Source organism: Abramis brama (assembly GCF_963993115.1).
Source record: "Abramis brama genome assembly, chromosome: 2".
Lineage (NCBI taxonomy): Eukaryota > Metazoa > Chordata > Actinopteri > Cypriniformes > Leuciscidae > Abramis > Abramis brama.
Genome location: NC_139964.1, coordinates 43,312,576 through 43,337,557, shown reverse-complemented (window position 1 = coordinate 43,337,557; position 24,982 = coordinate 43,312,576). Strand labels below are relative to the sequence as shown.

Genomic DNA, 24,982 nt, shown 5'->3' with positions numbered 1-24,982 from the left:
CAATCTTGGCTGTTGCATGTTTGCAAATAACAGAGCTGGTATCTTCTAAATCAGCAGCTGTTTGTTTAATTGCATATCATTCAAGTGTAGCCTAGGCCCTGCATTTAATTACAAATAGACTAATATTATTTTATTTGTATTAAATAAAGTAGGCTACATTTGATTACCACCATGCTGTCTGTACACTCTTTGTACCTTATAGTCTACAAGCACAATTTAGGGCTGTAGATTTATAAAGATACATTACATAATATAAGGATAAAATATAAGAATATGGCAAACATATTTTAGAAAAACAAAAACATTTACAGACTTTTAAATGTGTTACAATTTATTACTCCCTGCAGAATGCAAGGTTTTTGGTGTAGAAAGCTCTCATTCATACAGCTATTTACTCACCAGACTCATCATGAGTCCTGTGAAATGACACTCGAAGGAAATCGTTGCTAATTTTACGACGATAAATCTCTAATATCATACGCTCGAATAATAACCAAAAGAATGCTGAATAATGAGCAAAAACGATGCCCCGTGATGTACTGGCAGGTAGAGGCACGGCCGAGGGTGGAGACGGGTGGAGGAGGAGAGGAGGGACGTAAGAGAGATTCCTCCCTTATAGGCATCCACAAACCAAGCAGAAACGGGCAAGTCTCAACTCTAAAGCAAGAACCCGACACGAACGGAACTCAACAGCACAATGGGATCTTACAGGACTTTAACCTTACCTCTTACTCTCAGTTTTTTGGGATGGACGCTGATCTCTGCCTTCAACCTGGACACAGATAATGTTATCAGGAAAACCGGAGATCCCAACAGCTTGTTCGGTTTCTCACTGGCAATGCACCGACAACTCAGACCATCTGATAAAAGAATGTAAGCATTTATTTCATCCTCTTTGGAGTCCAGGTATCGTGGCTTTCTTAGGGAGTTTATTTCACATTAGCAGCAAGTTGAATCCAGGTACTTTGGTTTTTAAACATTTTTGTAATTTCAACTGTAGCTGGTAATATGCACAACTGCACACCCACCCCTAACCGTAGGCTACTGTAAGACATGCGCCCCCATTGCACCAGTTCAAGAGCATTAGATAAGGGTGATCCTTAAAGAATTAAATCGAAAATGAAAACTCTGCAATCATTTACTCACCTTGCCTGATGTCGTTTTAAACCCGTATTATATATTTATACACAAAATGAGAATAATGTATTTTTCATGCAAAACAATGTAGGCTAAAGATGCCCAAATCTTAAAAAGTCGCAAAATCACTGAATGGTATAACAGAGACCTCTTGGATTTTCTGAAAGCCATACGATTGTAATTGTGAAAGAAAAGACTTACATTTAATATGACTGATAATTATGACATCCCTAGCTCTCCTTGAATCGTCTACAAGAGAAGTAGCGAATGATTCACATGAGTCGGATGTTTTAAATGAATCTGTAGATCCATTACAGGGTCTGAATGATTTGAACCGAATGTGTCTGACTCACTGACTATCTAAGATGAAGATTATTAGTGAATAACGACTTAAATTTTAGTTTGTTTAAACAAAGCTGCCAGTGAATATAGAAACAACAACAAAAAGAATGAAAAATGTCACGTGGGCCAGACATTTATGTATAAAAATTTGGAACAACATGAAGGATAGTAAAAAATAAAGAATTTGCATTGCGCAGCAGTGCACTAGAATGGTATTTCAGAATTAAAGGTACATGAGAAATACAGCTGCTGAAAAAGGGCATTTCAGGGCATAACTTTAACCAGCCAACAGTGTGCTCATTACTTGGACATAGTGTGCATATTTAGCTTCACTGGGGTCATTAGAGATGTCCAGTCTCCTTCTCCTTTCTCACTGTGGAGATGTTTGGTCTCCTTCATCCTTTAATTTTCAACCTCTTTGACCTCAAGCACTGCAGGGATTAGATTGTAGGTGGGATCCTTAGCACTTAAGGTTATTTGAGACACATAGACTTTAGACAGTGTTTCTAGAACATATTTTATTGAATTTTCAGTCATGACAGTTTGATATTGTTTTTGTGGTTCACTTAAAAAAACACACTGTGTTGCCTTGGCAGCACCAGACACGCATTGCTAGTTTCAAGCCTAACACGCAAGTGAAAGAATGTGTTCAGAAGCCTGTAACTCACTCCTCAAACTCAGTACTGCCATCAACCCTGGCAGCACAGAAGAGAGACTGCCAGGATTGACCTCATGTTGATCCTGCAGAGTCCACCAGTTATGCAAGTGACTGATGATGAGCTTTAGTGTAACTGCTTAGAACATGTGTGAGATGTACATTTACATTTAGTTATTATTTAGCACATGCTTTTATCCAAAGCAGCAAATGAGGAACACCACAATCTGTTTATCATACAAAAGCCAACAATTCTCAAAGTACTGCAATATCAAGTTGACAAGACTACCACATAAACAAAACTGCAGAAAAGTAGAAAAAAGAGAGAACGTGAAAATTATATAGGAAGTACATTATAGTTGAGGTTATATTTCCTGTAAAATTCAAACATCATGGTTAGCAGAAAAGCAGTTAGACAAAGTAAGACAAACTGGAGTTTATTAGCAAATCATCACTAATTTTGGAACCTTTTCCAGCTGAATTGTGCAATTTTTTTTATGGATTTATGATGTATTTCAAATATTTCAAACCACACCCAGTGTGTGAAAGTCACATTTATGTGTGTGTGTGTGTGTGTGCTCTGACTCATATCCTCAGTGTGTATCTCATGCATGGGCTTGGCAGACTGGCTGGCTGTGTTAGAACACAACAATTCTGCTTGTTAGTAACACATGCCCTACAGGTGTGTGTATGTGTGAAGGTGATTCACATTACTGCAGGCCAAGGCAGGGCAGGGTGTGTGTTGGGGGGCATTGATGTAGCATTCCTTGGCTTGTCATATAGCTGGCACGATGGAGCTGCTGTCCTGGTAATGTAGGCAGTGTGTGTGTATGCTTGTCTGGCACATTAGCTCTTTTGCTCAAGTGAAAAATAGTTGGGAATGAGGAGCATACCTGGAAAGTGATTCCATTCTTCTTCTGTGTGTGCTGTGCTCACTACAAAAACACATAATGCTGATAATAACAAGGCACTTTTTTTGGACTGTTTAAATACATCTAAAGAGTTATACAAATAATGTTGAAGGGACAGTTAATGCAAAATTAAAATTATTCACTGTTGTTCAAACCCATATATCTTTTATTATTGTGTGGAACACAAAAGGAAGCTGCAAATGAAGTATGTTTGAACTACATGATTGTAAGTAAATAATAATAGCATTTTTATTTTTGAAAACACAAATACAGAAAAAGAGAAAATACATCTTGATGTCAAGTGGGCTACATGAAAATCCTGACCAGGACCTGATGGTTTTTTTTGTTTGTTTTTTTACATTACCAATATCCCTATCTAAAATACTATTTCTCACTGCTATTATAAATATTATATCTCAATGCAGTTTTTTCACTGATGCCTCAGTTGTCAAAGGTGTGGAATATTAACTTGTAGTTGTAGTCAATATAACATTAGGGATGTATTGTATTGAGTACCCTGGAGTCTCATTTTATTTTCTGTGTTACTTTGTGAAATGATTCTGTTGCAACAGAGAATATGTAAGAATACTGGGAAACACTGCACAAAGTGTGCCCAGACTTCAACAGAACTTGGCAGAAAGTATGTTTAAGATCTAAGCTCTCACTGAACCTGAGCCCTGATCTTGGCACTAGTAATTGATTGGTTTTGACTTGCCAGTGCTCCACTGAAGCAGTCTGGGCTGGTGGTGCTTTCACAATGGGAGTTGTTTCGTAAGACAATTGAAGCACTTTCTTTCTTTTTTTGGTAAGATTTCCACCAATATCCACCAATTTTACTCATTCATTCAATTAATAAAATGCATCCTGGACAACTGAGTGAAGGATCGCTTACTCACCTGCGAGTCGACCACTGTGCAAAAAGAACGTTTTTAAACTTTACTGGTTTGTGCAGCAATGACAATTTATCAACACCAAATTTACCAAATGAATGCCCATACATATAAATGCACAAGACATCACAGAAAACGCAGTGACAGATTATGTGAAGCAAGCACATCCAGAGTTCATCTAATGTAAGTATCTAACTAAATAAAATAACAATGAGCGTTCAATCTGAAAACCAGTAACACTCTGACATTGTGAGTGATGTAGTCACAAAATCACGTAATGTTGGAATTTGAGATCTTCCTTTTGAAATCCGATCACAGGAGACAAGTCCTGGTGTAAGCAGAACCTGAGTCTCTGTGGGGGCAGGGGTCTCTTTGTCTTAATCAACATTCACAGTTGACTTTGCTCTGTAACATATTTTGAAGGTTTCTTTTGGTATCTGTAGTGTTTCCTCAACACGTGTGAACAACAATAATCAAACTTTTTATCTGATTTGGCTTTAACATATGGTGGAATAATGTAGCAGGCAAAACACACATGTTTTATATACAATAATATGTTGGCCCATATCCCAGAGAGCAGTGGGTCCATTTGGCATGGAAATGGGCTATCTCTTCCTCTTCCTGTGATTCTCTTAGCTTCCTGTGCAGGAGTAGCAATTAATCTTGGGCTGAATTTGTACATCAGTAAGAACAGACAGCTATTGGATTTATACATCACTCTATTGCATTGGCCTACAGAATAGTCTCAAGGATTATTATCCTACGGTAGTTTGTCCACAGGATGCATCATGCCAGCCCCACTGTTATGCTAGATCCACACCTCTCTGAGAAACTTAAACAGTGCTCCCCACTACAGTGTGCTCATGGGAAATTGGGGATGCAGATAGAAATTTGATGTGTCATGTCCCGATACCATTTCTGCTCTCACTCTCTCCCTCCCTCTCTCCCTCCCTCCCTCTCTCTACTTTCTTATTACTACAATCACCAATATAATGATGTCAAAAGTCCATAAATTATATATATATATAAAAAAAGTGGCCCCATTTAAACAGGCTGTAATTTAATTGATATGCAGCAAAAAGCTTTAATACATTATGCACCGTGTGGGACAAATAATGCCTTATTCTGCTGCTACTATATCAGAACAACACATCCCTATTATTATTTTTTTCTGAGTACATTATTTCCTTGATCACCTTTAAAAGTATAGTTCACCCCAAAATAAAAACGTTCATCGTTTACACACCCTCATATTGTTACGGTTATGTTAAATTTGTTTCTTTATCAAGGACTTTTAAGTTGCTCATCTTTGTTTCCTGTGTTCTCTGTTCCTGTTTGATCGTTAATTGCTATGTCAATTCATTAATTATCACACACCTGTTTGCTATTTGCTATTCAGTTCGTTATCACTGTGTATTCAAGTTCCTCTTGTGTTGCTGTTCAGTTGTCGGTTATTGTTTGTGTTTAGTGCACACTGCTACGCGTGTGGTATACTGTCATTAAAATGACCTTTGTTTTGGAACTGGTGACTCATCTTCATCTTTCGAACTTGCAGTATACATGACACATATCTTTACTTTTTGAAAAACAAATATTTTTAAAATAATTTAGAGATTTCTGCATTGAAAGTCCATTCCACCAAAACTTTTAAGCTTCAAAAAAGGATAGAAAAAGTAATTATCTGAATTTAGCGGTTTAATACAAGTCTTCTGAAGAAACAAATTGCTCATACAGTATGATGAATAGATTTAATTTAGGCTGTTATTCACATAGAGCACATCAAATATGGCCAACGGCAACTCGGTTGTAATCGTTTGATGCATGACAACAAACCTCTTTGATTCTTGTGCATCAAGAAAGCATGTTTGAGCTTTTGACCACGGCGTTATGGGTGTGCCTGACGGGCCTAGGACCACCCACTTTTCAACAGGCCCACCCAAAACTTTTCTTCAAAAATAAAATAAACTTTTAATATATTTTAACTTTGTCAAAAATAATTAAAAATCGGCAAATAAGCTCACTAAATGTTTAATTTAAATTTAAGTTTCATAGCTTAAGACGTTTATTGAATCAAGCTCTAATTACGTCTCGTTGTGGATCCTATGGGGCGAGGTGACACCTAGCAACAGTCGAGTTTTCAAAACAATTAAAAAAGCTGGTTATGTCTATTTTGATGTTTCTGCGCAAGTTCAGCAGACAGTGAGGTTCGGGATTGGATGTAGCTGTTAATCTTCGTGGATGAATTGGTGGTAGCCTATTGTATTAGTTATTATCTCGTAGTAGCCTATAGGCTACATTTTAATGCATCCTGTCTGTATAATAAGCCAAGCTCAGTCTGTTGTTAATGAAATCGAAAGAAATGAATGTTGTATGAAATCGTCAAACAGGTCTATTGCCACTTATGACCGGATTTGATTGAAACTGTCGGGCAGTGTTGTTGATCTGTATTGTTGAAAACTTAAAACAATTGAACAGAATTGTAATATATTCGGCTTCATGTTATACGAGCAGAACTAAACTATGTTTTGGAGAAATATTAGATTCCTGACCACTTTTACAGTCTATAGGCGTTAGGTCTATAGAGAGATGCGAAGCACAGCCAGGTATGATGCGTAATGGAGATTCCAAAGCGCTCTTCTTTGGTCAGAACCAAGAAGAGCGATCGCGGTTAGGTCCGTCCTATGCACCGAAACTTTTTAAAATGCAACAAAATATTTAAAGAGCATCAAGCTATTAAAATCTCTATTATGTAAGCACAGATAATATAACAGTATATTAGTCAGGCATTTTTATTAGGTTAAACAGTGATTTGATAACGTTTTTAATTTAAGGCCCACCCACAATTGGTCTGGCCCATCCAAAACTGGAATCCTGGCGCCGTGCCTGCTTTTGACTACCATATTTAATGGGCTTTATGTATGTAAACCTGCAGTTTACTGCATCTGTAACATTCCGGGAGCTATGATAAGGGGGCCACTAAGACTTGTCTCTAAGGTCTTGAATAGTATATTCTATTGAGCCATGGAGAAAGATCAACCCCCCCCAAAAAGATCAAAGCTCCACTCCCCCTATTTTTTCTCAGGCCCTGTGAATGTTAGCGATGGCCCTGGCTCTATCCAACACCATATTTTGCGAATATCTATTCCTAGACTTATGTAGTCATTCATTTATCATTGCCTTAAGGGAGTCGGAAAATCTTGTTCTCCAGCAGCACCTATGTTGTGCACAGTAGGTCAGGTAATATCAGTTTGCACTCTGTATCTTTAAGCCTTGAGTCTTTGAAATGTTTGAAGCACATCTGGAGCTGTAATTCAGCTGCTGTCAGTTCGTAATGTGAACCATGACACTCCAAACCTCCTCAGCAGAACCAGCTCTTGCACCATAGCAGTGGCCTCCTCTGCAGATTCTTTAAAACACCAATGCTTAACATTCCATACAAAATTATGATAAAATTGTTTGGCCTAGTACACTATATTACCATGATTTACTGCTTCTCAAGTAAAAAAAAAAAAAAAAACTTGCTTTTAGCCAACAGTGAGTAAACAAGTGTTGGTTAAGAGATGTGACAAAACATTCAGATAAAGTTTTGAATTAAAGACTAATGCAGTGTTTTGGAATTTGGATATAATTTGGAATTATTGCTAAAAGAAGTGTCAAAAAAAGTGAGCGCAATGGTTAAAAACGTCTGTCAAGCATGTGTTTACTGATAGCTACATTGAAAAACACGCTCTGTGTGAATGGTCCTTAAGGCCGTGTGTCCATCAAAGCATTTTTTTGTTTTCAATGAGAGCGCTGCTAGTTTAATAACGGCAGCAGCTGCGTGACCATGTGCTGAGAATTTATTTCACGTTGAGTGCTTGGCATTTTTTTCTGGGTGCCAAGTTTAAAAGTTTTCGACTTTGGGTAAAACGCAGCGCTCATCACTGTTTTTACCCAGCCTTCCAATCACAGAGGTGGAGAGGCGGGAAAAATGCCACACTGACCAAGAGCCAGAGCATATACTTTATATTGTGTCGGCATTTCTATATTCAGATCTAGTAACACTTCTGCAGATATTCTGTATCATAGCAACCAAAGTGTCTCAACTGAAAAAAAGCTAAACTGCTAGGTGTTCTTTTTAGAAGAGTGCCTGGTGTGTTCAGCTGGTTGAAAACACTTTGTTGGACACACGGCCTAAAGCCTGAGATACACTACATGACTTTTAAAAACTGAACAGATTTTAAAACACTATCATACATTTTCCGTACTCTTGCCACATTATTGCTGACTTTCAGAGAAAAAATGGGCATCAAACGAATGAAGATCACACCAGACAAGTTGTTCCGAACACAACAAACTCACACATGAACATGTGCCTCGTTGCTTTAAGACACATATGAAAACAATATATGCTCTAATAAATGCAAAATGTGTTTGAAATCCTCCAACTGGATGGATTCCTAAAGCTAAAAAGTATGTATCCAGCATACACAACATGATTTTCTGCAAAATTTGTCAACTCCAACTGCCCAATATCTGGAGACTGGTTAGCTAGCTAATAAACTAGACGATTCCTCCAGGCTGTAAATTGTGGCAATAATCTAGGCAAGAGTTGTTTAGTGCATTTCAGCCTTAAGTTGTTTACGTTTCAGAAATTATTTGTTTCTACGGCAAAGCTCATAAATGCCAAAATGAATCTTAGTGTGGATTTGTTGGTATTGACTCTTGAATAATCAAATAAAGTGCAACAAGCAACACTGGCTAAGTGGCATAACAGAAATTTGTATAGAAGTTGCTACCATTAGCAACCATTTTGGTTTTTACATGATGTCACAGTCAAATTGGAGCTTTCACAAAATTATATAAGAACAAAGATATGTAAGTTGGAAACTAAAATTATGATAATTCTGACATGGCACACTCAAATGCACCATAATATTTAGCTAGCCAGATTAAGTTTATTGACAATAGTGCCAAACTCTCTTACACTTTCATGTCTTGTGCTCTGCAATTATTCAAAAGATTCTTAAGATTTGAATTATAACAAAATATTGCAGTTGAAATAGATATTATCCTATTGGTTATTGTCTATATGACTGTATCGTAAATTCACCAGCCTTTAGCCTATAAACTTTTAATGCAGGCATATTGCTGATTTATGAACTGATTGAAATAATCTATTTGGTCAAACACCCCAACACATGAGTGGCTAGTGTTGCAAGAGTAAAAAAAGTATTTTGCAAAATAATTTACAAGATCAGAGTAACGGTTTTCCATTTGCCAAACCTGCATTTTTTCTTTCCTATTGAAACTATATGATGTGTTAGAAGTCAAGACCATTTGCTCTCAAGAATGAGTAATTGCTTAATTGTTTCTTTCTCATTATTTTGAGAGCCTGACATATTTAACAGATGAGACGTAATTCTCTGTCTGCATCATGATTGAATGCCAGTGTTGGACTCTGGCCTCAGGACACATGAAGCTCTATCTCTGAATGAGCTCTCAGTAAATAGAATACTTGTCCTCTCTGTTCTCCCCTCCCCCACCTGCACATCTCTCTTTCCTTCTATCGCTTTATCCCTCTCACTTTCTGAATCTTACATCTTTCGGTTGTGCTGTGGACTTTTTTTTTTTTTAAGTTTTAAAATAAAAATGTTTAGTTCTTGTGTGATGTTCTCTCCAATTTATTTATTTATTCTACCTTGGAATTTTGGGCTTGTTTATCCTCAATCTATATATATACATATTATATATTGGTTACATCCCCCTGGGGAGTGATTAATGGAGACACATTACATCACCCACAATCACACACTACCAGACTTTCAAGTTGTTTCAAACACAACAAACTCATTCAGAAACATGTGCCTCGTTGCTTTGAGACACATGACTGATGAAAACAATATATGCTCTAAAATATGCAAAACATGTTTGATATCCTCCAACTGAATAGGTTCCCAGTGGCCAGCATACACTACATGATTTTCTGCTAAATCTGTCAACTCAAACTGCCCAAAATCTGGAGACTGGCTAGCTAGCTAATCAATTAGCGTTGATTCCTCCAGACTGTAAATTGTGGCAAAAATCTAGGCAAGAGTTGTGTAGCGCATTCCAGCCTTAAGTTGTTTGTGTTTAAGAATTGTTTTGTTTCTACCCAAATCATTTGGGGTTTGCAGTGTGGAATGATGCTGTTTAGGAGTTGACTGTGATCCAGATTATAGCAATTTCCTTAAACATGTAGGTCAATTTAGATGGGATGCGGGTTCAATAACAAAGCTTTTAATGAAATGTAGGGGTTTTGTGTGCAGTCATTTTCGGAAATTTTGCAACTACAGAGTATGTATCAACCCGATCTCATGAGAAAATGTAACTATTTTACGAGCTGGCAATTCCGTATAAATTTGTATGGTTTGATTTCTTCGAAAATGTATGAGTTTTAGAAAAAAGGTCCGCACCTAAACAGAACCCTCAGTGAGGCGTAAGCAGATCGTATGAAAATGTATGAATGAGATTGTATAAATTCACTACCAATTTGGCAAAAACATAAAATAGTTATGAATTGCCATGCCAGTGTGTGTATGTGTGTCACGGTCTTGGACTCTTATTTTAATATTCTGTTCTGTTTCCTTTAGTTCACGTTTTTCTGCTCTGTTTAGTTTTGGTTTCTGATCATGTTCCTGTCAGTTTCTGTGGTTATTTATAATCATCAGTTTTTTTATCTCCCACATATGTACTTTCTGTTCAGTTCAGTCCTCTGTCGGTTATTGTCTGTTCATGATTAAAGTCAATTTTGAACTGAATTTTGACGTAATTGAGTTTTGAACTGTAATGAACCATTACAGTGTGTTTATATAAGAATATTTTTTATGAATGTTTTGTAAGTAATATCTTTTTTTGTTTTTCTTATCATGTTAAAAGACACTAGAATGTTCTTTGTTCTTTGTAGTGTTGTTGGATGTGTAATGTGTAATGTAGATCATTTCAGCTTGTGCATTGCATTAGATTTAATGTAATCATGAGCATTTTCATCAGATATAGCAATCTGTATGCTCTTGAGAGTGGAATGAATAGCAGGTATTCAGTGGCTATTTTTGCCCAACACAGAAAAGTTTGTGTTGCCCTTTCAGAAAAACAGTGCTGTCTCTGTCTGTTTGGAAAATGTGACTCTAAAGCTATTCTCTTTTTGTGATCCAGACACAGAGTCTTGGTCTATACGCTTGTTAAATCTTAGGCACAGAAGGAATTGGGATTGATGGAATTATCAGTAGATCTATGAAATACACTTCTGAAAATGGGGGGAATTCCCACCCTTAAATGCCTTGTGTGTGTGTGTGTGTGGGGGGGGGGGGGGGATTCTGTTATTTTCTGCAAAACAATGTATGCATCTGCAAAAGGTAAAACAGTGTATGCAAAGTTCTAGGACATTACCCATTTTTACTATTCCTTCAGGATTTTGGTGAGGGAATTGTGGGACATGTAGGCTTTCTTTCAGTCAGACCCTTTTTGTCTATGCCCACAAAGAGAACTTGTGTAGCTAAAATCTGGGATGTGTTGGGATGAATGTTATCGCTGAACCAGTCAATCCAAAGAAAAGAAAAGAGCCTTTCACTCTCATAAATGAAGTGAAACCAGAGATACAGCCATTGAGTGGTGGATACCTAGGCTTTCTGTGGCCTACATTTTCTTTTATTCAGAAGAGAAAATATCTTCTCTTGAGTTTTTCAGTGGAAAGAATAGAATGAGTGCCCTCTCTACTACACAGTGTGCATGTGTTTTCAGTGTGGGCTGTTGAATCTGCATTGTTTCTACTGAGGATCCTACTGAAAACCCATGTGTGGGGAAATAAAAGATACTGGTGCCATGACGCCATTTACTTATTCAAAATCACTGTAACAAGCGCAAATATTGCTCCAGACTTTCAGTTGTTGACTGAGTCCGTTGAAAAGAGTGTATCAGATTTATCATTTATTAAAACTATTATAAGATCGCCATTTTTACCACATCATTGCTCATGTTTCCACAAAAAAAAAAAAAAAAGTTTTACTTCTTGATAAGCATTTTCACCCTATTCACACAATGCTCATGCCAAGTATGTTATCTGCTTTGGTTACTGAGTCTCTTTTGTGTAATTTGGAGCTGCTTTAGCAAGAAGAAGAATGAAAGATCATATATTTTTTAATATGAAATTCACAATATTGCAAATCCATGAGTAAATTTCTGTTCGTTGGTTTACAGGTTGCTGGTTGGTGCCCCAAGAGCTAAAGCATTGTCCAAGCAAACGTCAACAATTACGGGAGGGATGTACAACTGTGACATAACTTCTCTCAGTCAGTCATGCCAACGAGTAATATTTGACAATGATGGTAAACGCAAACACATGAAAACATGACACATTATACGTTATAATGAGTTTTTGTGTGTGTTAAGTGAGGTATTTTTATTGTGCATGTAGAAAACTTGAAAACCGAAAATAAGCAAAACCAGTGGATGGGAGTTACTGTACAGAGCCAGGGACCTGGAGGAAAGATATTGGTAAGAGAGAGAGAGAGAGAGAGAGAGAGAGAGTGTGTGTGTGTGTGTGTGTGTGCGTTTAAATTAGGGAAGCAACAATATTAAAACTCTGACCAATACCTGTGAGCCAATAATTATTTTCATCTTATGGCTGATGACCGGTAAATGCAGATATTTAGATTCATATTAAGATATTAAAATCGATCATGTTAAATGCTACAAGTAAATTTAGGATGTACAGTATAAAAAAATGGATATTCATTTTAAGATTAGCTAAAGATGACATTGCAAGTGTAAAAAATAGAGGAAATGAGCAAGCCGATAACCAATATGGTACCGATATATTGTGCATCCCATAGTTTTAATGTAAATTACTGTACAAGAGCTAGTTGTCATGTCTGTATATCCCTTAAAGAGATTGTTTACCCAAAAATGAAAATTCTGTCATTATCTATTTATCCTCATGTCACTAAAAACAAATGCAATTATGGTCCAAAGTGTTTAGTGTTTATCACAATAAGGCCTCTTCAGTTTTGTGTGAGGAACAAGCTGAAATATACAGTAAATTTACTGTAAATCATGTATTCCACCCTAGCTTCTAAAATCCTATTCAAATATTTGACATGTCCAAATCAACAACAAGATAAGTGTGTACAGTTTGTCCTTCTATAAATAAGTGCGTTCCTGCTAAATCAAAATTTCCCCTTTAAAAGACTGGAATAAGGTGCACTACTTTGTATGGACTTGAATAAGTACATTTATCCTTTTATCACATTAAACTGATCAAAAGTGACAGTAAAGACATTTAGAATGTTACACAATATATTTAATAAAATTTTGAAACGAATTTTAATAAAGTACATTTTAAAATATATTAAAGCAGAATACAGTCATTTTAAATAGTGATAATATTTCACAATATTACTGTTTCTACAGTATTTTTGATCAAATAAATGAGCCTAAAAATGAGAATAAAAGAGACATTTTATTCAAAACATTTTACCGACACCAAACCCGATGAACAGTAATTTTTTGGCTGAAATATCTGTTTGTAACAGCGCAAAGAAATGTGTTTATTTATTATTTAGTTTAGTTAATTATGTTATTCATTTCATTGATTTAATATGAACTCACCGTGTCGCTCTCCAGGTCTGTGCGCATCGCTACCAGCGGCGCTTATTTGTGAACACAGCATCGGAGCTACGTGACGTGACGGGTCGTTGCTACGTACTAAGTCAGGACCTGACGATTGATGCAGGCGCAGATGAAGATGGAGGGGAATGGATGTTCTGTAACGGGAGAAACAGAGGACACGAGCGGTTTGGTTCATGCCAGCAGGGTCTGTCTGCTACATTCACAAAAGACTATCACTATCTGGTGTTTGGAGCACCGGGTGCTTACAACTGGAAAGGTATTGGAGGATTAAAGTGCTTGTTTATACTGCATGTATGTATTGAAGTGTAGGTGAGATCTTCATGGTAAATTTCATGGTAAATCTTATTATTTTTGGCATATTCAATATTCAGTGAAAATCCAGTTTAAATCATTTGTTAAGGTTAGATCAATTACAATGGCCAATGTCGAACAAAACCCATAATTCCCCACATTCGTGGCGCCCTCATGACGTTAGTACATCAGAGATTTTATTTGTCCGTTCATTGCATCTGACGTATTGTATTTTATCCCCCACTATTTAAACTTTGACATCTTTGCTCCATCTCTTCACTCATTCACTTTCTCCATCCTCAACCCTTCACCCTTTTCCTTTCCTTGTTCACTCACTCCTCCACTGGATGGATATCAGGAGTGGTGCGGGTGGAACAGAAGAACAGCTCTCTGTGGGAAAGTTTTGATGACGGCCCATATGAGGTTGGAGACGAAAACCAACTTGATCCAGACCTGGTGCCTGTCCCATCCAACAGTTATTTAGGTGAGTCCATCCTCACATAACAATCCATTCATCATCCATATCACCCGATCATTAGTCCATCATGTGACTCGCTAAAGAACTCGATTAAGTGAATAAACTTTTCAGCACAGTTTTAACATGGGTGTCGGTAGGATGCAAGGCATAGATATGTATTGCCTTTCTTACCTTTTGTTTGGATTTACTCATTTTTGCTTCTATTTGGCTGTTCTGCTTTGACTTCTAACTTTGGCTGTTTGCTTTATTGAGTACAAATCTTGTGCAACTGTAGGTGTGCTGTTCATGTCTAGCATAATCTAGTGATCATCCTGATAAGTTTGTGTATCAGTCACCTCCCCTTCAGGTGGCCAAGGAGAACATTTACAGTATGATGTGGCATCCAATAGCTATTTAGGTTTGTGGGATTTCCTGGACGCCAACTTTATCAATTATTTGCGTTCATCCTGGTCATTATACATTCTGTACATTGTGTTGTTTTTGTGAACAAAATGTGAATGTTGTTGCTACATAACTGTATTTTATTTTTGTTGTTGTTGTTGTTGGTTTATTGTTTTCATCCACATCGCATGGGTAAAATGATGGAGTGTCCAAGTCAATCAGAACCATGAATGTTTACACAAATCTTTAGCAAATATTCTGATTGGTTGTGTCTGTGACAGGTTTCTCTCTGGACTCTGGAAAAATGCTGACCAAGAGGGGTCAGTTGACTATAGTTGCTGGGGCTCCAAGAGCCAATCACAGTGGGGCAGTTGTGCTATTAAAGAAGGCAGAAGGAAAATCATCCATGTTGACGGCTGAGTACATACTAGAGGGTGTTGGACTTGCCTCTTCCTTTGGTTATGACCTTGCAGTGCTAGACATCAATGGAGATGGGTAAGATCCAAAATACATCATTATATTATATTATATTATATTATATTATATTATATTATATTATATTATATTATATTATATTATATTATATTATATTATATTATATTATATTATATTATATTATTAAATATTTTGTTTTATTTTTATATTTTCAGTATCATTTTTGTAATAATTCCATTTAGTATGAATTTTTATTTATTTCAGTTTTCGTTTATAATATTTTTAATTTGTTAGTATCTTAACCTTTAATTATTTTATTTCACTTAGTTGTCAAAGCAACATTTCTAATTTTTTTTTAAGTTTAAGTTTTTAATCTAATAATTCTATTTGATTTGATTTGAACTTAATTTCAATTAATACAATGTATATTTATTTTATATATTTGACATTTTTGATAGTTTTAGTTACCAATCAGTATCATTTTGCTGCACTGATTATTAAAACAGGTGGCAGGACATTGTAGTCGGAGCACCTCAGTACTTTATTAAAGAAGGTGATATCGGTGGGGCCATCTATGTTTACCTTAATGAGGAAGGGGCTTGGGACAAGATCACCCCCAAGAGGATTGAGGGAGCCGCCAATTCCATGTTCGGTTTGGCTGTGGAAAGCATGGGAGATGTGAACCTGGATGGTTATCATGGTATGTGCTGGTAATGCAAAACACCTCAATGCAAACTGTTTCCAGGAAAGATAAATAGAGAAGAAGAGATGCCATAATGTACATAAATCGTGATGACACTCTAGAACTCACATTAAACATATACATAATAAAAACATTAAACATGCATTTAGAAACATACACTAAACATAACATAACCTACTCCAAATCCTCAAATTTTTAACATTACACTTATATGTGAATCTATATAGATAACATTAAAACACTTTTATAGTAATGATATAGAAATTATGATAATCACAAAGATATTTTTTAATTAATATAATTAATATAACTTGTAATTTATTTTCTCAGATGTTGCTGTTGGTGCCCCATATGATAGCAATGGAGCTGGAAACGTATATATATACCATGGTTCAACTCAAGGCCTAAAGAAATCCCAGGTTTAGCCATATATTCACTTTTCTTTTCTTTCAGTTGTCTTTCAGTGTTAACACATTCTTTCATTTACTCATTTTTTTTTTTGTTTAAATAACGTATATTCAATAATTTCAGGTTCTTGAAGGAAAAGATCACAATGTGAAACTCTTTGGATACTCTCTTGCTGGGAATATGGATATGGACAGAAATTCTTACCCAGATCTGGCTATTGGATCTCTCTCTGATTCAGTGCTTGTGTACAGGTATAGACAACATATCATTATTTTAAAGGATTCTTTATGAACAATGAAAGAACACTATTATATATTAATCATTGATTATATTTATCATTAATATTATAATACAAATAATAGTATTAACATGCATTATTATGTCTTCATTTTATAAAATGGTGTAAAATGGCTACTAAATTTGCTATTCATTTAGCACATATATAGATAAATGATTAAATTCATAAATTCACTGAATGCATTAATTATGTGTTTTACACTATAGGGCACGGTCAGTGATCAACATTGAAAAAACTGTCACCACCACACCAAAGGAGCTAGACCTTAATCAGAAAAACTGTGGTGACAATATATGGTGAGAGAACTATAAACAAAACAAGCAATCCTTATAGGGATAGTTCACCCAATAATGCTAATTCTGTCATTAATTACTCATCCTCATGTCGTTCCAAAGCCGTACAACTTTTGTTCATCTTTGGAACACATGAAGATATTTTTGATAAAATATTTGATAAGATATTTTTGTGTGAACTAACCCTTTAAACATTTTACCAAATGGTAAACCTTTTCTGAAGCAAAGCTTTATTGTGTGTTCTAGCCTTAGCGTGACAGCCTGTTTCAGTTTTTCTGCCAACCCCAAAACCTACAATCCTAACCTGCGTAAGTTCATGTTTCTCAGTAACTGTTCATCTGTGTTGTCCAGAATCTCATCTCTGTAAACAAATGCCAACGTTTTTCTGTTGCTTTGTATGCTGATGAACATGTCTTTTTCTCTTCTGCAGAGGTGGCATACATTATCAGGGTTGAATCTGAAAGGAAGAAACTTAATCTTCCTTCTAGAGTCATCTTCACCCAGAGCTCAACCAATGAGTATGAAAGCAAAGGGATCGTAGAGCTCAAGGGTCAGGGCACAAAAAGCTGTGTTAAGGAAGACCTCAGACTGCAGGTACAGCAGATCAATAGCAGCTTTACAGCATCCCATTTAGAGGGTAATTTAATAACTACTGAGTGACATGTTAACGGAGCCCCGCACATGACATGCAAGAAAAAAAAGTAAATCAAGGGAACGAATTAGTACTAATTAGCCTACTAATTTTTTTTCTGCATGTCATATGCAGGGCTCCGTACATGTTGTTTAAGTAGCAACATAAAGTTGCAGGGGGCAATTGTGACAACATCTCAACAGTTTTACCATAGTGAAAAGGAAGTACTGCCACCTAGTGGTGATTAAATTGGGATTGTTTTTTACATCAGGAGTGTCAATGTTAATGCTATTACTGTATGTTAGTGGATTTTAATAATGCAAGTATATCATGTTCAAAGGAAACCCTAAAAGACAAACTGAGAGGCATTCCCATTGAAGTCTCTGTGGAGATCCTGAAGCCAACCACTCGCAGGAAGAGACAGACTGCTCTCCCTAACCTGCTTCCCATCCTGGACTCCAGTCAAGAAGCCAGTACTGTCACCAATGTAACCACCATCTTCTTAACCAAAGTGTTGATAACAATAATGAGCTTTGCGTCTTGTTTTTCAACTATATACCATATCATATGAATACTATATTACATACATTACCGTTCAAATGTTTGTGATTGGTATGATTTTTAAAAAATGTTTTTGAAAGAAGTGCCTTATGCAAAAAGACAATTAAAACTGTTTTCTATTTTAATATATTGAAAAAATATATATATATATAATTTATTCCTGTCATGGCAAAGCTGATTTTTCAGCAGCCCATTCTCTAGTCAGTGTCTTCAGATTTCTGATCCTTCAGAAATCACACTAATATGCTGATTTGGTGCTCAAGAAACATTTATTTTTATTTTTCATAGTTTGATCAATCTAATGCATCCATGTTGAATCCTGAAATTCTAAAAAAAAAATCTTACTGACCCTAAACTTTTGAATGGTAGTGTATTATCATATAATAATCAGATTAATTACACAACCATTATTCACATTAATCAATCATATCAGATAGGCTACATGTATTGAGTTACCTATTTAAAATAAAAAATAAAAAAATTCAATTTTCTGTTTGTTACTGTTCAGTTATTTTTTTAATTTACAGCTCTTAACAGTTTGCCAAAAAAAAAAAAACGCTCAGCTTTTACATTATAGTAGAAGTAAACCTTTATCAATCACTCATATAACATTCAGTATTAATTCTGAATCATACTGCCTTTCAGGTTCAATTTATCAAGGAAGGATGTGGTACTGACCATGTATGTCAGAGTGACCTGCAACTACAGTATAAATTACACACTAGGGAACCAAACAGGGACATCTTTCATCCATTACCTGAGTGAGTTTTTATTTGTTATTGTATATTTGTGGGGGGTTTCAATTAAATGACTATCATGTCATATTATTATGTCATAACTGCACACTCATGTCTTGTTTCGTAATTCATGAAAGCGAATGAGCAAAGTACTCTTTTTTAATCAAAGTAAATGGCAAAAGGAAGTGCCATGAAGAAGAGCGTATCTTTAATCTCTCTGTTTCTCTTTCCTCACAGAGAAAATGGAGTTCCCATTCTGTCTCTTAGCGATCAGAAGGACATTGCCCTGGAGCTCAAGGTGAACAACAAGGGTGAAGATGCTTATGAAGCGCAGCTGACTGCCTCGTTCCCCAAATCCCTCTCTTATTCTGCCGTTCGCACTAAATCTAGTGTAAGTCCAGCTGCCAGATATTGAACTTATTCCTTGTTTGTTATTATTATGAAGAATTGGTTTTAAAGTGCTCTTAAATCTTTACAGGAAAAACCGATCAGCTGTTTAGCCAATCAGAACGGCTCTCAAGCTGATTGTGATCTTGGAAATCCGTTCACTAAAAATGCAGAGGTAAATATTCAAAATTATATTTGACAATATAATTTAAATAGTTGTATTTTCGGTCTGGACTTAACATTCATGAAAAAAAAAAAAAAAAAACTTTTTCAGACAACTTTTTACATCATTCTGAGTACGGGAGGAATTTCTTTGGATACCACCGAAATTGAAATTGACCTTAAACTCAAAACGTGAGTGCCAACATAACACTGGATAGTATGCAGGCACATTATCAAAGCTAATTTAGTACTAGCCATGTCCATATTTACATATTGATGTATCCTTTTTGCTTTTCGTTAATTGCAGGACAAGTGATCAGAAGCAGTTACAAGCAGTCAAAGCCAAAGCCATTGTTAAGATCCAACTGCTGTTGTCTCTCACAGGGTAGGTTTGCAAACTGCAGTATTATTTCTCAGTTACACTTCTGATGATGATATTATCAATGTTCTGTCTTTGTAACGTCATATTATGTCATTGTGTATCATCTGCAGGGTAGCTAAGCCATCTCAGGTCTACTTTACTGGAGAAGTTAAAGGAGAGAGCGCCATGAAACTGGCAACTGATGTTGGCAGTCCAATTGACTATGAATTCAGGGTAACTATGAGATTTCCTAACATAAAACCTAACATCATTGAAGGAATACTGTACATTTACAATACTTCCTTTGATTGTATGAGTATTTCTTTAATTGCATTCTAGCTATCAAACATGTGAAGATATTTAGTAGCCTGTTAAAAGATGGATCCTGTTCATTATACTGACTGACAGGTTACAAACTTGGGCAAACCCCTCAAGTCGTTCGGCATGGCATCTATGATTATCCAATGGCCTAAGCATAACTCCCAAGGCAAGTGGCTGCTGTACCTCATGAAGATAACCTCAACCGATTTAGAGAGCTTCAGCTGCTCCAGTCCAGATGAGGTCAACAAACTCAGTTTGAAGGTAGTCCTAATATCGTAACTACTGTCAAAATGATCTTTAGTTTTCCCTCATGTTTCATAAATAGAAATAAAATATATGCTTCTATAAAGGAATTAACTGATTATGTGTTATCTAGGAGCCTTTAGTGTCACGAACTAAACGTGAAATTGGGGAAACACCGGCAAAAGAGGGAACAGTCTCTCTTTTTACTGACAAGAGGAAATACACAGTTTTGGTAAAGTCACTCAAATATTCAGAAAGTATTCAGACCCCTTAATTTGTTATCACATTTTGTTATGTTGTAGCATTATGCTGAATTTATCACATCAGTCTACACTAAATTACTCACAATGACAAAGCAAAAAAACTTATTTATGATAACTGCAAAAAGAAACAAATCTGAACACATTGACCAGTATTCAGACACATTTAAGCATAAGGCTGCAAAACTGAAGGGGCCTGGATATTTTCGGAATGCACTCTATGTATTTCCTTAATGAACATTTATCATTGATAATCAGCCCCTTGTTTGTAATCACTGGCTTGTTGTGTTTTTAGTCCTGTGAGGATGGGGCGGAGTGTATAACATTCAAATGTCCTCTAATGGGAATGGACAGCAATGCTGTCATTAGCCTGAGAGCTTACCTTTGGAACGCTACTTTCCTGGAGGTGAGTGTGATCTTTCATTAGAGGTGTGACCCTCATTTTGAAATGGTTACATTTATTCAAAAACACATGGAATTCATACCTACAATGATCTGAATGCAGATCTTCTATGATGAGCCAGATTTTAATTTCTGAATTAAAATTCAGAATATATTTTGAGTAAATAATGTCAGGATGATAAAAAAATAAAAAATAAATCTTTATTAAAATGAAAATTCTTGATCTATCTATCTATCTATCTATCTATCTATCTATCTATCTATCTATCTATACATGAAGAGTTCAGATAAATGACAATTAATAGGTAATTTTCATTGCCATTTAAGTGAATTTACTGAACTTAAATATATAAGCTTGATAAAAATTATCATTCTAGAAGAAAATTTCAGATGGCACTTAGAGGCTTTTGCATCTGAACTCTTCACATATTATTATTATAACTATATATGTGTGAATATATATATATATATATATATATATATATATATATATATATTTTTTTTTTTTTTTTTAACAAAACTGCTTCACTGCTTATTAATATTAGAAAAAAGTGGTTAGGTCAAGGTAAAATGCCATGTGGTGGGATTAAAATTCTGAAAGTAAAATACTTTTTACTTTGCAAACTATGTTTAAAAACCTTTTATGAAAATCATCATCATATAAGATGCGTTCACTCGTGTGTATTCAAGATGTATTTTTGTTTTTTCTTGATGGTTATATCACATAAATCATAAAAAAAATTCATGACAATGACAAAAGTAAAAAAAACAAAAAAAAACAACAACATGAAATGAACTTGAATACAGAGAGAACATTTCTATTATTACCCTTATCATTTGTAAGTATACTTTTGCTAATTTCAACTATTTCTTACAGGAATATGCAAAATTGAACTACATTGATATTATTGTCAAGGCATCACTCGATATCAAGACCTCAGCTACAAATATACAGCTGAAAAATGAGCCAGCCCAGGTGAGGACATTTACAGCATTTATTCATTCTCCTTCCATGATTTGTTCCATGTTGAATCAATTTGACTTGATATGCAGGGCTTAATAAAGAATGCACTTTAAAAATACAATTTGTCCTGAAACAGGTACGCATTACTGTGTTTCCTGAACGTAAAGTAGCACAGTATGGTGGTATGCCCTGGTGGGTCATTCTGGTGGCCATTTTACTAGGACTCCTCTTGTTGGGCCTACTGGTCTTTCTGCTTTATAAGGTAAGGTCACATGACTAAATTCACAACCTGACCCATTAAGGAATACCTAAACCTGTTTTTACCTTCATTTTTTTCAACTTTGACAAAGTGTAAAACAGATTTTCATTCATATGACATTACGTATTTAAAACAGAAACCTTTACCCCTTTTAGTGTGGTTTTTTCGGCAAAAGCGACAAAGAACCTGAAAAAGAGAGGCTGACTTCAGATGCGTAAAGTGAAACAGACAGAGAACGAGAACCTCTTTCTTAGGGTAAAAGAACTCACAGATCAAGTTGACCTGTGTGCTCAGAGCTAGCATGAAAGGTTGGATTAGCCAGTGCTAACCTACTGCTGTCTGATGCACATGCTGCCTGTCTATGCCAAATGTGGGGTAATGGTGGCAGTTTCCATGGCTTTCATTGCTCAGTGATAAGAAAAATGCTATGAGGAATGCAAACTAATCATTTATGAAGTCGTTATTGTTGGAAAAGGGTTTATACATGTTTGTGTTTACTTTTACTCAGCTTCAGGTGCGTGTGACTGGGTATGACTGAATGTCTGAGTCTCTAAAGCTCTTTAAGCCTGAGGAACTTGCATATTTCTCTGGCCTGCTTGGGTTATTTACAGGAGCATCTCTCTCGCTTTCAGCACATGATTCTTGCTTATGTCTTCTTCAAAACATTGAATGTTTTGTTCTGACCTCATGCTAGGCATGCTGCACACACAACATCACTTTGTCTTTGTTCGTTTTCCTGTAAAAAATTATGCTGTTGAGCATTGTTAGCATTACGCTATGCTAATTGCCTGTTTTTCCAAACAGTGTGGATTTTTCAAACGCTCCAAATATGATGACAGCGTCCCCAGTTATAACGCTGTGCGGATAAAGAGGGAAGAGAGGGACTATATGCCGGGGAAAAGGGAAATGGATCCTCCGGAGAAGAAACAATGGATGACTTCTTGGAATGAGAATGAGAGCTACTCATAGCTAAATGCTAAACTGAAAGCAAACCAAAGACTTCCTTCCCAAGGCCTTTAATGCTTACTTTTGCACTCACTGATCACTTCTTACTGTTAATATTCCATCAAAACATTAAAGGAAACATTTGAGATTTTCTTTTCGGGATACGGCTTTTTACAGATTGTATTACAAAATGGTGTCTGGAAGGCGTATAGTGAACAAGGACTGAAGTTTTTTTTTTTTTTTTTTTACTAGTGTTTTGTTTTATATTGAAGTTTGCTTTCATGTTCCACCCAATTTGCATATCATAGTTTAAATTCACTTCAACAATGTATATACATTTAATGTATTTATTCTCAACAGATTTTTCTGTTGTACAAAGGCCAAAGATTAAAAGTTTTTGTTTTGTTTTATGAATGGCATGTGTGGGCCAGGACTTCTTGATATCCAGCTCAAACTGCCTGGATGAATGTAAATATTTGTGTCTTTGGATTTTTTTTTTCTATTGGTTGCTTATTTGTTAAAACTAGTCAGGTACATATTTCATTTTCATAGACAGGTGTTCACTGTACTTTAACTAAAACTGGGACATATTTTATTAGGAACTACTTTGTTATAATCAGATGTTTGATATAATATCAGTTGACTGCTACAATCCATTGTTAGATCAGCTTTTAAAGGATCCTTTTACTTTTTGAAGGTCATTTGAAAGTATCTTTGTTTAAATGTAAAGTTGCTTTTATTTTTAAAAACAGCAGCTTTTGGCAAAGCAAGTGCTCAAATAATGAAAGTATTAATTCTGTTTGTTTGTAAAGTGACATTGAACTGGACAATTGTATGTATTGTTTAAATTTTAGCCATTTACAAATGTATTAGCTCACACGCAATTGACACTGAAGTAATGAAATTGATTATTAGAGATTAGTTTTAATTTTCTAAATAAAGATTTTTTTCTGATCTTAAAATTAACGTAAGAGGTGCAAATGTTTTTAGTTAAACTTGGCAAAAAGACAGTACAATGCTTAAGGCTTTGTGTTGCGGAAAACTAACAGGTAAAGAAGCTGTGAAGTTTGACAACATGTAGTCACTGCTGATTGATGAAATATGAAGACAAATAATACATTGGGTCTGAAAGAACAGATACCTGAACAGAAGGCAAAAGCTGTCACTGGTTCCCTTTCAAAAGGAAATATTATGTACTTTAATGGTACTCAAATTTTCTCAAAGTATACAGACAAATCAAGGTTGAGCTGCTACATAAAACAATGTATCTGATACTTAGGGTTGAGTAATAAGCACAGGATTAGTGATTGATTTTACAAAAGTAGTGTTGTGAAATGAGTGTTATTTTGTATACTGGACAGGCACAGAAACTACAATATTTTTACCTTCTTGCAATAAGCAAGGATTGGAACTCTTAACTCTAAAATTTTGTTAGTGTAAAGTACATTTACTTGCTACATGTGTTTCTTTTTAATAATTCCAAAAAAGCATTTTATTTTATTGTACTGTCTTTAAAAATGTTTGAACTTTATATCAGTTAGGATAGTAGTTTTTGTTGTGGTATAAAAATTGGAATTGACAATTGTGAAATTTCACTGGTTTGTAAAATGTTAGTGTCTTAAAATAAAAGGTTACATGGGTGAAAAACAACCCTGAAAAACAAAATGTATAATATTTTTTTATATTTATAATATTAATTTAACTATATATATATATATATATATATATTTATTTTTTTTATTTTTTATTATTTATTATTTTATTTTTTTTGGACCAGAATTTTTTTTGGCAGGGCATGTAAAAATCTGACTGGGCCAGCAGAAGATATCTTTAGCATTGAGCCCTGTTATATTAATGTCACATTTAGCTGTGCCTTTAATTA

General features: G+C 35.4%; 1 protein-coding gene across 2 annotated transcripts; it reads left to right on the top strand.

The window, feature by feature from the left end:
- The first annotated feature begins 615 nt into the window (after positions 1-615).
- Positions 616-24,765, top strand: itga6b (integrin, alpha 6b). 2 transcript variants are annotated; one of them, XM_084105697.1, is made up of 26 exons: positions 641-873; positions 12,150-12,277; positions 12,367-12,446; positions 13,575-13,836; positions 14,230-14,355; positions 15,012-15,225; positions 15,672-15,865; positions 16,199-16,287; positions 16,400-16,527; positions 16,781-16,870; positions 17,114-17,175; positions 17,298-17,461; positions 17,839-17,985; positions 18,705-18,820; positions 19,034-19,187; positions 19,275-19,358; positions 19,458-19,537; positions 19,653-19,730; positions 19,838-19,940; positions 20,115-20,288; positions 20,404-20,502; positions 20,826-20,936; positions 21,810-21,908; positions 22,033-22,158; positions 22,311-22,410; positions 22,960-24,765. In XM_084105697.1, exons 1-25 carry the CDS (start codon positions 698-700, stop codon positions 22,371-22,373), a joined length of 3,147 nt encoding a protein of 1,048 aa, XP_083961823.1. In that variant the 5' UTR covers positions 641-697; the 3' UTR covers positions 22,374-22,410; positions 22,960-24,765. The 2 variants fall into 2 exon arrangements, with proteins under 2 accessions (XP_083961822.1, XP_083961823.1); XM_084105696.1 differs by lacking the exon at positions 22,311-22,410 and having other exon boundaries at positions 616-873.
- The last annotated feature ends 217 nt before the right edge of the window (positions 24,766-24,982 follow it).

Coding starts and splice junctions, on each gene's coding strand:
- itga6b (XM_084105696.1), top strand. CDS start 698: ATGGGATCTTACAGGACTTTAACCTTACCTCTTACTCTCAGTTTTTTG. Junction 19,731..19,837: donor CTGCTGTTGTCTCTCACAGG/GTAGGTTTGCAA, acceptor TATCATCTGCAG/GGTAGCTAAGCCATCTCAGG. Junction 19,941..20,114: donor CAATTGACTATGAATTCAGG/GTAACTATGAGA, acceptor ACTGACTGACAG/GTTACAAACTTGGGCAAACC.